The sequence below is a fragment of the Cucurbitaria berberidis genome, assembly GCF_010015615.1.
Source record: "Cucurbitaria berberidis CBS 394.84 unplaced genomic scaffold K460scaffold_4, whole genome shotgun sequence".
Taxonomy (NCBI): Eukaryota; Fungi; Ascomycota; class Dothideomycetes; order Pleosporales; family Cucurbitariaceae; genus Cucurbitaria; species Cucurbitaria berberidis.
The window spans coordinates 2,494,462-2,507,671 of record NW_024468938.1 but is presented as its reverse complement, the minus strand read 5'-3'; the positions used below and the strand labels follow the sequence as shown (position 1 = coordinate 2,507,671).

At 52.4% G+C, this 13,210-nt stretch overlaps 7 protein-coding genes across 7 annotated transcripts; 3 read left to right on the top strand and 4 right to left on the bottom strand.

Annotated features, from left to right (window-relative positions):
• Positions 1 to 50: 50 nt before the first annotated feature.
• On the top strand, positions 51 to 2,266 carry K460DRAFT_407904 (thioredoxin-like protein; the record flags this gene model as incomplete). The annotated part of the gene is made up of 3 exons (XM_040937119.1): positions 51 to 253; positions 307 to 1,873; positions 1,922 to 2,266. 3 exons carry the CDS (start codon positions 51 to 53, stop codon positions 2,264 to 2,266), a joined length of 2,115 nt encoding a protein of 704 aa, XP_040786123.1.
• A 500-nt stretch (positions 2,267 to 2,766) lies between these two features.
• K460DRAFT_378676 (Rhodanese-like protein) lies at positions 2,767 to 3,264 on the top strand (the record flags this gene model as incomplete). The annotated part of the gene is made up of 1 exon (XM_040935096.1): positions 2,767 to 3,264. The coding sequence occupies one exon, from the start codon at positions 2,767 to 2,769 to the stop codon at positions 3,262 to 3,264; it is 498 nt and encodes a 165-aa protein (XP_040786122.1).
• A 157-nt stretch (positions 3,265 to 3,421) lies between these two features.
• On the bottom strand, positions 3,422 to 4,343 carry K460DRAFT_286901 (uncharacterized protein; the record flags this gene model as incomplete). Its single annotated transcript, XM_040928933.1, has 2 exons — positions 3,422 to 4,012; positions 4,047 to 4,343. The coding sequence occupies 2 exons, from the start codon at positions 4,341 to 4,343 to the stop codon at positions 3,422 to 3,424; spliced, it is 888 nt and encodes a 295-aa protein (XP_040786121.1).
• A 339-nt stretch (positions 4,344 to 4,682) lies between these two features.
• Positions 4,683 to 6,713, bottom strand: K460DRAFT_378673 (leukotriene A-4 hydrolase; the record flags this gene model as incomplete). The annotated part of the gene is made up of 2 exons (XM_040935095.1): positions 4,683 to 6,378; positions 6,484 to 6,713. The coding sequence occupies 2 exons, from the start codon at positions 6,711 to 6,713 to the stop codon at positions 4,683 to 4,685; spliced, it is 1,926 nt and encodes a 641-aa protein (XP_040786120.1).
• A 401-nt stretch (positions 6,714 to 7,114) lies between these two features.
• K460DRAFT_316014 (uncharacterized protein) lies at positions 7,115 to 9,504 on the bottom strand. Its single transcript, XM_040930327.1, has one exon. It carries the CDS (start codon positions 9,222 to 9,224, stop codon positions 7,356 to 7,358), a length of 1,869 nt encoding a protein of 622 aa, XP_040786119.1. The 5' UTR covers positions 9,225 to 9,504; the 3' UTR covers positions 7,115 to 7,355.
• A 100-nt stretch (positions 9,505 to 9,604) lies between these two features.
• Positions 9,605 to 11,646, bottom strand: K460DRAFT_368441 (uncharacterized protein). Its single transcript, XM_040933778.1, has one exon. The coding sequence runs from the start codon at positions 11,534 to 11,536 to the stop codon at positions 9,917 to 9,919; it is 1,620 nt and encodes a 539-aa protein (XP_040786118.1). The 5' UTR covers positions 11,537 to 11,646; the 3' UTR covers positions 9,605 to 9,916.
• Positions 11,647 to 11,937: 291 nt separating this feature from the next.
• K460DRAFT_288387 (uncharacterized protein) lies at positions 11,938 to 12,649 on the top strand (the record flags this gene model as incomplete). The annotated part of the gene is made up of 2 exons (XM_040929047.1): positions 11,938 to 12,126; positions 12,290 to 12,649. 2 exons carry the CDS (start codon positions 11,938 to 11,940, stop codon positions 12,647 to 12,649), a joined length of 549 nt encoding a protein of 182 aa, XP_040786117.1.
• Between the last annotated feature and the right edge of the window lie 561 nt (positions 12,650 to 13,210).

Below are 13,210 nucleotides of genomic sequence, written 5' to 3'. Positions count from 1 at the left end.
TAGATTTCGAGGACCACTGCCCCTATCGGCAGTTCACTGCGTCCGCCGCAATGCGCTCAATATTCTATTCCCTCCTGTCGCTGGCGACGATTGCATCCACACTTGCCGTTGACATACCGAGCGCAAAGAAAGCCGATGTCGACGAGGACTGGGACAAGAAGCAACCCGACACCATATTCAATGGCCAGAAAGTGCCGCCAATGATAGAGCTATCACAGAAGAACATAAAGGAAGAGATCAGCAAGGGAAACTGGTATGCACATGTGCGCAATTGTGTGCCGCATCTATTGCTAACTGTTTGATCAGGATAGTAGAGTTCTTCTCGCCCCAGTGTCCACACTGCATGCACTTCAAACCCACCTACCAGACCGCATACGAATTCTACTACACCTCGAAACCCATCGCATCCAAAGATGACAGCGAAGGCGACTCTCTCAACTCCTTCACCCGGTATTACGACTTCAAGTTTGCAAAGGTGGACTGCCTGGCATTTGCAGACGTCTGCAACGAGCATGATGTCCAAAGCTATCCCTCCATGGTATACTTCATAGATGGGAAAGAAGTCCAAAGAGAGAGGGGCGCAAAGGACATGAAGGCTCTGAGCGTGTGGGTAGAAGAGCTTCTGGAAAAGCTCCGGCCTGGCTCGCGCAAAGAGGGTGGGCCTAAGCTACCCAAGCCAGGAGCGACGTCCGTCGAGACCGGCCCAGATACTGAGGAAGTCGTCAAGGAAGAGAAGGCCCTCAGCTCCACCCGACAAAGCACGCCTACAAAAGTAGCTAGGCCTACACCGGCCAAGGCGAAGGCGAAGCCTACCTCGACTCCGAATCCATCAGGCCTCGTTGAGCCGCTGACTGCAGAGAAGTTCCAGAAACTGGTCTCCAGCACGTTTGATCCCTGGTTCATCAAGTTCTACGCGCCCTGGTGCCATCACTGCCAGGCGCTGGCACCGAACTGGTCGAATATGGCACGCCAAATGCAAGGAAAGCTCAATGTCGGAGAGGTCGACTGCGATGTTGAGAAGAAATTGTGCAAGGACGCAAAGGTCCAAGGCTACCCAACTATGATCACTTTCCGCGGGGGTGAGCGCATCGAGTACGAAGGCCTACGAGGACTAGGTGACCTGTTGGACTACGCCGAGAAGACAACGCTAGTTGGCGATGGTGTCCCTGATGTTGATGCCGCTAGCTTTAAGAAGCTGGAGGAAACCGAAGAGGTCATCTTCGTCTACTTCTACGACCACGCGACCACCTCTGAGGATTTCCTAGCGCTGGAGCGACTTCCTCTTAGCTTGGTCGGACATGCTAAGCTGGTCAAGACGAATGACCTTGCGCTGTCCGACCGCTACAAGATCTCCACTTGGCCGCGCTTAGTTGTCTCGCGAGCTGGGAAGCCTACATACTACCCACCTATAACACCCAGGGATATGCGCGACACGACGAAGATTATCTCGTGGATGAAGTCTGTCTGGTTGCCAATGGTTCCCGAGCTGACATCCTCGAACGCGCGTGAAATTATGGACGGCAAGCTCGTCGTGCTAGGCATATTGAGCCGAGAGCGCTCCAATGAGTTTCTCAGCTCTAGGCGCGAGATGAAAAGTGCGGCTTTGGAGTGGATAGACAAGCAGGAAGCTGCGTTCAAACTAGAACGACAAGAGCTTCGCGACGCCAAGCAGCTTCGGATCGAAGAGGCAGAAGACAAAGACGACCAAAGAGCGTTGAGAAATGCCAAGTCCATCCGCATCAACCTAGACGAGATTGAGCGTACACAAGTCGGCTTTGCCTGGGTCGATGGCGTGTTCTGGGAACGCTGGCTCAGGTCTACGTACGGTATTGACGTAAAAGAGGGGGAGAGGGTAGTTATCAATGATGAAAGTGTAAGGTTTTCAGCCCCTGACAATCCCACACACCACTGACTTCTACAGCACCACCGCTACTGGGATACAACAGCCTCCGGCGAACCTATTCGCCCCTCTCGCACCTCAATTCTCGAAACACTCGGAAAGGTGACTTCCAACCCCCCAAAGATTGCCCCAAAGTCCACATCCGGCCGGTTCATGGGTACCTATCTGTCTATACGCCACTTTTGTAACAATCACCCGTTCATTGCGTTGGGGATGGTCGTGGGCTTCTTTACCGCGGCAGTGCTGTTCGGCAAGTCGAGGAGCAGGAGATCGTTTGGAAACACGGGCGCCTACTTCCAGCTGGGAGAGAAGGACGGGCTGTTGGGAGGGATGGGCAATGGGAATGGGGGTGCTAAACATGATTGAGTTCAAGGGACGCAGTCATGAGATCTTTTGAACGGTGTTTGTTACGTGTAGTATACCTGTGTAGCATTTTCCGCGTGGGCTTTGGGTGGCGTAACGGATTGGTTGTTAGATTAACATTCTGTACTAGATAAGGGAGTGTTAATGCTCAATTGATTTCCCTCGCCATCAAGTCTCGGCTCTTGCAATGTATTCGAGCCCTGAAGATTCGAGGCCCTCGGATCTTTTGCACTCCATCAGCGTTATCTTCACGTGCTATCGCGCCAGTGCTCCCCACGCGTGCCCCACTTCCCTGACTTCGTCCTACGTGAAACTTGAACACGTCCCAGCTTATGCTCTTTCGCTACCCAAACGCCTCAATCGCAGCTCTACCCTTCTATACTACACCTCTAAAGTCTCTACATACACCGAAGCCCCGGCAGTGCATGGACTTGAACCGCCTCTACACATACCAACGGCGCGCCTACAACCACACTTCCTACCCCACCACAAGGACCGCAAACATGTCCACAATCTCCCTCTCAGACCTACAATACATATCGCGCGAATCCCTCGCAGACTCCATAAAATCCTCTTCTACCAGCACCGACTCCAATACCTCTCTCCCATCAAACACAGCGATAATCGACGTCCGCGACTCCGACCACATAGGCGGCCACATCCGCGGCTCGACATGGATACCCAGCTCGCAGCTAGACTACAAAGTCCCCGAGCTGATCCGCACGCTTCGTGACAAGCAAGTCGTCGTGTTTCACTGTGCGCTGAGCCAGCAGCGCGGACCTAGTGCTGCGCTACGATATATTCGGGAGAAGGAACGGTTGGATGCGGGGCGGAAGGTTGAATCGAAGAGTAAAAGTGATGAGGAGGGAGAGAAAGAAGAAGAGAAGGTGCAGAAGGTGTATGTGCTTAAAGGTGGGTTTACCGAGTGGCAGGAAAAGTATGGTGCGGATGAGCAGTTGACGGAAGGGTGGAAGAAGGATCTTTGGGAGTTTGGATATTGAACGTGTTTTGGGGGTTTGTGTATATAATGTCTATCTTTGAAGGACAAATGGGCATCAACTTTGTTTCTAGTAGGGGATAGATATACCACATGAACAGCTGAAATAAGATATATAAAAAAACGATTGAAACATGCTAAAGAGTGCAACTCCCCCAAACCTAGCACCCCATGGCATTTGGCAAGTCTTTAGCGAGGTCCGCATAATTATTCCTCTCATGCTCCATGATAGCATCCACCTTCTTCGCACTGGCACTCTGCTTGTCAAACCGGTACCCCAACCACTCCTTGACCAGCCGCCTCGCCAGCTCAATCCCCACGACCCGCTCGCCCATGCACAAGACCTGCGCATCGTTGGACAGAACAGCGCGCTCCACGGAGAAACTATCGTGTGCTGTGACGGCCCTGATGCCGGGGACTTTGTTGGCCGAGATGGCGACGCCGAGCCCCGTGCCGCAGATCAGCACCGCGCGGTCTGCCTTGCCTTCTGCCACGAGCTTGGCCGCGTCGACGGCGATGTGCGGGTATGCCGTTTTGTCCGCGTGCTCGGGGACGCCGACGTCTGTTATGGACGCGACTCTCTCGTCGGCCTTGAGGTCTTTGATGATGGCATTCTTGTACGAAACGCCCGCGTCGTCGCAGCCGATAGCTATGCGGAGGGGAGTAAGATCCTTCGACATTGTGTTTGTGTTTGTGTGGTTTGGGGTCCTTTTTTTGGGGGGCGGCTTAGAGTTCGCTTGTATCGTACTTGTCTTCGATATGCCTTCTCTTCTTCTTGCTCACTACGTTGATCCTACTATTTCCCTCTTTCTTCTCACTTCTTTCCGTCGAGTAACGAACTTGTCCCTCGGCGCTATGCACTTTCTTGCCTGAGCCTTCAATCACGCCGTCGACAGTCCGGTTCACAAGCTTCTCAAACGGTTTCGTCACGTACGAGAGATCTGTATGTCCGTGTGTTGGTCCTTTGGTCTCGAGGACTTTGACTTTGTCGGCGCCTTCTTTGCTGTGCTCGTCGACGCGTTGGTATACGTGGTCAGCGTCGGAATCAAGGTTTAACGAGAAGAGCGCGCGCTTCGGAGTCATTTTGAGGGATAGGACACTCGAAAGGTTAAATGATGTCAGGCTTGTCGGATGAGGTGAGGGGCGCGCCACCCATGCGAGACGGAAAGACCCTGGTTTGGTATCCCGGTGGGGTGAGCTGGCATCGACACGGGGTTAGACCGTGTTGGCCGGTTGTTATGCCGAACTCGCTCGTTGAAATTAACAGCTTTGGAGTAAATGGCGTCTCTACTCTCTGCAAATTATCCAAGCTAGCAGAATTTGTCACTTAAATTTGGTGAGTGAGATGGGATCACTGTGACACATTGCTTGCAGAACATGAGGGGATCATGCCACTTGGTTCTCGATTCTACCTCAGACCCACTATTTCGTCTCGTCACCAAACAAATCCTTCTCAACCATTTGTCTGCAAATAGGGTGGTAGAAGTCCTTGTTCTTCTCAAACGTCTTCACCGCTAGATCTCGGTCTGCTGCATTCAACAGTCTAAAGATGGGCCGAACAAACTTCATTCGGCCAATGCGTCCAAGCAAGTCAGCCGAGGGTTGGTATGTCTCGGGAACTTTCGCCATCAAGCCAATAGTCAAGTATCGCGAGAGAACCTCGATGTTCTGGGTATTTGTATACCCATACGTCGCGCCAAGTTGATGCACGCTCTCCGGCGAGAGGTTCTCTGCGAATGACTGCAGTTTCTCGAGGAATACAACCGATTGATTGGCGATCCAGCCTTTGATATCACTCTCTTTGGGCTTGAACTCACCACTGGTAGTCTGGGTGACAAGGGAGTGCCATTTGTCAGCAAGCTCATAGCAGCCTTTTACCATGGTCTGGTCGAAATCCGGCTTCCGCGGGTAACCAGGCGCATAGAATAGTTTATCCCAGTCAAAGTCTTCTAATTTCTTGTTGACTTTAGAGTCCTTTGCGAAGAAATCAATCAAGCACGACTTGAAATCGTAGCTGTCCAAACTTTTGTTCTTGAACGTCTCGAAGTAATGCGGGATGAAAGAGTCCCATTTCTCTTTTCCAATCAGAAGCTCAAACTGGTACAGCGCATGGAATCCCTTTTCGTAAGGTATGGAAGAAAAGGCATCGTCTGGATCCTGGCCTTTGAGGTCGGTGACGAGTTGCGTGTATGGGTGATATTCACCGAAGCGCTCAATGCTCTCCTCAAGAGCTTTCCAGCCGATGATAGCACTGAAATGGCGATGTGCTTCCCCGTGAATTGCTGCTGCAATCCTGCGCTCCAAATACGTCGTCCATCCCTCGTTCAGCCAGAAGTGCTCCCAGCTTGCTGCACTAACCAGGTTACCAGACCATGAGTGAGAGAGTTCGTGCGCGATGACATCAATGTTCTGCTTGTCGCCGGAAATGACGGAGGGTGTCGCATATGTCCAGACGGGGTTCTCCATGCCGCCGTAGGGGAAAGATGGAGGGAGAATGAGGATGTTGTACTGTGTCCATTGGTAGTTGGGCGAGACAATGGACTCGACAGCTTTCATGAAGGGTTCAATCTCGCCATCGAGTTCGCGCTGGCAGTCGAGAAGCTCCTCTGGGCCGGACCAAACCGTACTACGCGGGCCGATACTGGCACACGCTAGATCACCACTTGCAACAGCAAAGAGGTAGGACGTGATGGGGACCTTTTGCTCAAAGGTATACTTCAGCGTGCCATTCTCGCCATCTTTCTTGGGCGGCTGGTACTCGCTCGCACCTGTCGGCAGACCTGAGGCAAGGACCGGCAATGGCGACCGCAAAGCAAAGCTGAAGGTCGACTTGACATCCGGAGTATCCTGACAGGGAAAAACGGAGCGGGCATGGATTGCTTGACATTGACTGAACATGTACGGATGCTTTTTGTTCGCGGTTTGAGCGGGCGTCATCCATTGCAGTGCCGTACATTTGTCCGTTGTCGCAACCTTGATTTCAATGTCGACAGTTTTCCCCTTCGGCACAGTGGACGGAAGTGTGATGGTGAGCGGGCTGCCGTATGGCTCTACACGGTCATCAACCTTGAATTTGGCGCTCTGCCCGTCAACCTCTACGACTGAGATATCTAGAAAGCTGCCTACTGTCAGTTGAGTTAAACGATGCATGTCTCGCTGAGAGACCTAAGCCCAATTGTATAATCTTTCACACTCTTGCGTGCTCATTCAGGACTTTACGTACCTGCTATCCAAGACCACATCCGTCACCTTCTCGTCAGTCAAACTCTCGAGTGATAGTATTACAGATCCATACAGCCGCTTCTTCTCAAAATCGATGTCGAAGTCAACGCTGGTATGTCGAGTCACGAGATTGTGATAGTTCGATAGCGTGTTTGGGTCCCGCGGTGTGTTAATAGTGATGTTGGGGTCGGCCATTGGTTTGGTGACCATGGCTGCGGGGGCGCGATGCATGGCGGAGAACTGAGCAAGCCTTGCTCTTGGAGAAAACGGTGCTCTTAACTTGATCCTTGTGCGTTGGTTCACCGGTAGCAATGGGCTGGATGTTGGAGCTGCTGTAGACGCTGACGAGAGAGAAAAAGCAGGTGATCTCGTGGTCGAGCACCTTACAATTTGCGGTCGGAGTTGTTGCTGTTTAACTGCCGATCCTATACGCGGTGCGAACGACCTGCCTAATCCGCATCTTACTGATGCAATAACTTGCGGCTGGACGTCTACAAGCACTCGCATGACACTAGTATCCAGTATGGTGAGATGTGATGGAAATGGTACCATGCATACGGTCGATGTAAAGTCCGTGTTCTGCACGGAGGCCGTGCGGCGGTCTCAATGAACATTGGACGTCAGACAAGCTAGACCACAACACGAACATTATCAGGTGCATACATGGTAGTTTAGGTGACAGTAATGGACTAGATGCTCGGAGATTCAGGCTGACAACACAGTAACGACAGGAATATTTCCCTTGCATCTGTTTTCGTTACAGGTATATATCAAATTTCTTTTCTGGTGTAAACTACGCCGAAACGCTTCGAAAGCAGCACAAAATGCTTACCGAAACGCCAATATCAACCCCAAAGCTGCATCTGATGCTATTCAGTCCTTCTTGCTACTATCTCCCTTTCGCCCTCTGTCTCTAAGAACGAGGTTTATGTCTGGTCTAGCGCTTTGATACTGCTGCATTATTCTCGAAGCCGACCGCTCACTGGTTGACGCCAGGACTTCCTCTGTTCTCGATCTCCCGCGATCTCGCTCATCGTCACCGATCTCAAAAGCATCGTCTCGCAATTCAATGAGGTCGCCCAAGTCGCCACCAACGGCGCCAAGTACAGGAACAGCGCTCCGTTTCCCTTGACCTGGCGTACCGGGTTCAGTCAACAACTTTTGTGCTTGCGTGCCAACCTTTCGTACCCAGCCCTCGATGGCGCCTCCGATGTCTTGGAAATCCATTCCTGTCCCATTGCTAGGTGTTATTGCTCCGGATCCTCCATACTGACTCGATGTTCCAGCACCTGCGTCTAGCAAGCTTGGGGCCCACGGCGTAAAATACTCCTGCCCAGCCGGTGGCGCCATGTTCGGTAGATACTGAGCAAAGTTCTTATTCAGGCCATCCTGAGCAGGGCCGGGGCTGCGCACGTTTCTGCCCAACGTCCCCACACCCCCTGGACCATGTAAGCCCCATGAATTTCCTGATGTACTTTGTTGGTGACTATGACTTGACATTGTAGATAGGTTACTGGTAGCACGCGGCCGCGGAGATTGTGAGGAACTCGGGATTGGGTTCGTAGATGTAGAGGAGCGAGGGAGATCGATGGACGCTCGGGGCGTTGATGCATCTGAGTACGCTAGAGACTTCCGACGGGCGGGCGGAAAGAAGCCGAGTGCTCTACGGGGCATGCGACCGATCTGTGTAGGTCGCTTGTCGTTGGGTAGAAGTACCCACGAATCATGTTTCCATGGTGGCTCTGCGTCTGCGTTCGATGAGGACACAGAAGTAGTTTCCGTGTCTCTTTGTTTCGGGGTGCTCCAACCATCAGGAAGTCCATTCGTCCCCATGGTCGGTGTCTTGCAATTTGTGCTGTCGCCGTATTCTCCTAGCAGTAGATCCTCTTCTGGAAGAGTATCCGGTCCAGGCACATGGCGTCCCTTCACTCCACAAGCGTCTACTGGGAGCAGGATTGTCTCCTTTGTCTGCACGCTATCATTCGGCCACATGCGATTCGACTTGCGTAGCACGGCCTGCTCGCAATTGTATTTGATGCTGAGTCCAGCCAACGTGTCTTGCGGCCGAACCTGGTGAATGTACACGAGGGCATCACGGTCGTCATTCTCACCGGGAGGTGCGGAAGCACTGAGACGCTCATCTGACGTCCTGCGCTTTATGCGGCCGACTGAGTCTGGCACTAGTTGCTCGTTGGCGGTTAAGAGGTCCTTGCGCTTCATTGCTCGAACCATGGCTTCCCTCTCCTCATGTGTCCCATTACCAACGTGTGCGGCTACGCCTGCTGGACCCCATTGCTTCGGCGGTGGTACACTGGTAGACGTGCGTCGCCCTTTCAGCTGTTTTCGTCTTCGAGCACTACCTGCCTCTGTGGATGTGTCTTCATTACCCATGACGTTTGCTGCGATGCCTTGAATAGCCGACCATGGGTTCCCCCATATTCCAGACAAGTTATTCGCTGCGTTACGAGGGGATATTGGGTTTTGTGCACTTGTAGATCTCACAAAGGAGGATGACGGGGTCGAGGTGGCGTTGAGGCGCGATGAGGGAGCGACTCCGGGGTATGCTTTTGGTGTAGGTGATCCATTCCTCGAATTTGTGTTCGATACACTCCTGCTCAGCCCACTCTCGCTCCCGTCCGTCGCATAGATGTCATTTTCCAGCGAGATCAGTCTCCGCGTCCTCGGACGCAATGTCGAATTACTCTTAGACGTCGACAGCGAGGAGCCATTGGAGGGGTTCATGGCATGCGGACACCGGGCGGCGTGGGTGAAGGGGGAGCTGCATGGGCCAAATGGTTCGAGTGGTCGGGAAGACGCATGGCATGGAGTCACTGGGACATTGTTGGTAGTGAGAGGGTAGAGCAACAGTGGAGGCGCGAAGGGGGTGTGTTCGAGAGATGTGGTAGGTGTCCAAGCTGGGAAGCTACGTAACGCGATCACGACTCCTTCAATCAACAAGGCCGTGCGCCGACTGCCGCAGGGAGGAAGGCGTCCAACCAGTAACGTAACGCCAACCTTGCGCCTAGAAGAGCCTCACCTTATTCAGTCAAGAATTGGTCAGGTTTACGAGCACGCTCCATTGTTCTCGTGTGCCCTCTACCTTCATAACTCTACGCAGGTGAAGATAACGACAGATAACGACTAGCTTCACGTAGTGTTTAATGCATAGCCCCCATTAAACCAAGCATCACCATGTATAAGCAAAGTAACGAGTCAGACGGAGTGTTTGGTAGTAAGTAGTGTCGTGGCATATTTCACAGCGAATCTTCTAACATATTACGTGGTCTCTTGTCATCGTGGGTTGCCAAACCAACGCCATGCTGTTTCTTACCAGTACCCACGGATATCAGCATAACTCTTTCATGCTTGTGAATAGTATAGCACGTATGTCCACAGTATTTTATATTCTCCACCCTCCATTGAAGTGCTTGGCATCACCGAAATGGACTCGAACTGGTCGTCACGTCGACAGTCTCGAACTCCAACTCGAATGCATCCACTTCTTCAAACTTCTTCCTAATAGCAGCCAGCTTCTCTGAGTGTTCGATCGCAGAAACTTCAATGGCGTCTTCGTCCTTCTGTCCCGTTGCATCATTCTCTTTGTCCGAAGATTTCCTGCGACTGTATGTCTTGCTGGCCTTTTGCGCTGCCTTTGCTGGTGGCGCCTTTTTCCCCCGTGAGGCTTTCTTCGTAGCCTTTGGTGACGTAAGCTTCCCAGCTCCCGGCTGTTGGCGATTTCGCCGCACTGGCATTTGCAGCTCGTCTTGGTCCGAGTCCATCTGCGTTACCTCCTCCGAAGAATCAAAGTCAAATTCGTCGCGATCTCGTAGACGATTCCGTCGACGGGGTAAAAGACCTTTTAGCTGGGCAGTAGAAATACTCTGCTGCGCCTTCTTTCTAGGGCCTCGCTTCGTCTTTGCGGGTGTTTCTATTTCTTCAACTTCGGAGTCATCATCTCTAATTGGCGTCCTCGCAGGCCTTCCTCTCCGACGTGGATGTGGACGTGTCCGAACCGGTGATTGAGGAGGAGTTGACACTTCCCGGACAGGACTGCTTGATTTGGGACTTGCCAAGGTCTCACTTAGAAGTTCTGGATCGTCTTGTGTCTGTTCGATGGCTACTTCACGTGATGGTAGAATTTCCGGTAGGGAGGGCGAAGGAGATCGTTCAGATTCCACGTCGGCCCTAGATGGCGAGCTCAACGGTGGCGAAGAACGCGGTACTTGAACAACAGGCGAAAGCTTGCGCTTGGTACCACGCGAGCCGGAGCTGGAGACTTGGGTGCCACTGTCGGCCCGCGATTCTTCTTCTGGTGCGTTCCTCTTCAAATTGAGTGGCGTTGATTCAGCATGCGGGAGGAAATCATCGAAATCGAAGTCATCTGTGTTGTCCAGGCTGTCTGCATCGTTATCTTCGAGGTCGGTAGTCTGCTGCACCATGCGTAGTAAGCTTGGCTGTCGGGCTCTTCTTTTGAAGTTTGTCAAGGCGAGGATGGACTTCTCGTGTGCAGGCGTTGCGCCGACTTTGATTGCGGATGGTGGGCGTGTGCCGTGGGCTGGTGACTCTGAGCCCAGAGAGGAGAAGGTCAGGTCGCCAAATCCGCTATCCTCTTCTAGCTGAGAAGCCTGTTCTGGTGCGTCTGCAGTAGGGGAGCATATCTGTGCCGGTATAACCACAGATGGCGTCGTTCTTCTTGCGGAGGACCCAGCGCTGCTTCTTGTTGTCCGTGCTCTCTTCGGCGACTTTACGGCAGGTGTGCGATTTTGAATCGATGGTTCTGGCACTTCTTCTCGAGCTGGGAGTGCGCCAGTCATGGTGAGGTCTGCTTCGTTGATAAACTCCGGCGTCTTTTCCCATGGCATCCTCCGCCTCGGGCGCGTCGATCTTGATTTTGTGACCAAGCCATCGCTATCTTCACTAAAACTGTTTACTGCCTCGCTGGCTTTCGTGGTCTGCGTAGCAGCAGCTTTCGCTGGTTGCTTGCGTGGGACGGGTTTTGGTTTCGCGACGCGTGCGTTCGACAACGCGACTTTTGTTCTCGGTGGGCGAGGCATTGTCGCAATAGTCACTGGGAGTGGTAAATTCGATAGGTGTGAGGCCGACGAACAAACGTCTTCATGGGTGGACCAAAGGGGTGGGCGGCTTCAGGCGGGTTGCATGGGATGATGCGCGTTGATGTTGTGACGCGACCAATTCACTGGCGCCATGCGCCAGACGCTTGGCCCACGTGATACCTTAGTAGTACGTTTCTACCGCCATTACAAAAACGGCCCTTTTCGCAAAATCTCCCATTGTGGGTGAGGTTTGGGCTTGCATTAGCATTCAGGCTAAGCCGCCATTGAGCAGAGATGAGAAGTATACCCGCTCGCCCAAGGCAGCCACATTACTACAAAGACAGAGCTTGCAGCCTACGACTTACACCTCAACTTATGCTTCTATACAATATTTAAGCAACATGAGTGATCCAACGCACTCTCTCGACTACCCCTCGTCCCTGCAAGAATATGTAGTGCCCGGGCAAGATTTCCTCCGCCATCATCCCGAATACGACATTCTTTGTACAGGCATAATAGTCTTCAACGCAGAAGGGAAGCTGCTCTTAGTACAGCGTGCGGCAAACGAGATGGCATTTCCTAATTTCTGGGTAAGTGACGTTTGGGGTAGAGGATCAGATTATGGCATGAATGAATATAAAGCTACGTTGTATTTGAGCTGGACCTGCATTCACTCAAAGCTATGAGGCTTTGAGGTGCAGCAGGTACATGCGCATGGGGTCAAGAGAATCTAGCAGTACTGATATTGTGTAGGAGATCCCAGGAGGGAAAGTGGATGACACCGACGAGAGCATTTTACATGCGGCTGCACGAGAATTGAAAGAGGAGGCCGGTCTCGAAGCAACCCGGGTGCTGAGGAAAGTCACGCAGTTTACCTTTACCGATGGGAGGCCAGGGCACCCGACGAAGACATGGTTGAAGCTGATTTTCGAGATGGAAGTCCGGGACAGTGACAATGTGGTCTTGGACCCAGTAGAGCATCAGAAGTTTCTCTTTGCCTCTGAAGAGGAGATCGTCAATGATCTTGTGGGAGACGTGAAGCTGGCGTACATCAGCCCACCAAACAAAGGGGTAAAACTGGAGGCTTTCAGGCTTCAGCGAGAGGCCTTGTGATCCTGGGTACAGGGAGAGATCATGAAGTTATAACAAAGTAGGCCCAAAGGCTATACAAGAGTCACACACGTCTAGTTGGTGTTCGAGGCAAACAGTTAACTACACTCCAAGCGTTATTTCTGCCTCCCTACTTTGCCGAGTGTACGGTCATTTGGGAGAATATATGGGGAAGGATCCCCTTGGCAAACACGAGGGGTCGACAGGGATATACCATCGATTGGTAAACTCTGTTGAGCAGCATCTAGGACAAGGTATAGTTGTGTCTTCCTTGGAAAAGACGAGCATAACAGAATGCCGCCAACAGGGGCTTGGCATGCTTTGTAGACCTGACTGCAGATCGCGCTGGTATAGAGCCTCTTTGAGGGGATCCTCCTTATCCTTGCAGATGCCACGACGTACTAGAGACTGAAGCGGATGACGGAGCATCGGCGGAGCAATAGAGACGGACCGTGATGGTCACGAGATGATGTGCAGCACATGTGAAACTCCGAGAAGCTGCTGGTACCGCCAATAGGAGATCCCCTATTTGGATGGAGACGGGATGATCTGGGGTGGATGAAT

Coding starts and splice junctions, on each gene's coding strand:
- K460DRAFT_316014 (XM_040930327.1), bottom strand. CDS start 9,224: ATGAACCCCTCCAATGGCTCCTCGCTGTCGACGTCTAAGAGTAATTCG.
- K460DRAFT_368441 (XM_040933778.1), bottom strand. CDS start 11,536: ATGCCTCGCCCACCGAGAACAAAAGTCGCGTTGTCGAACGCACGCGTC.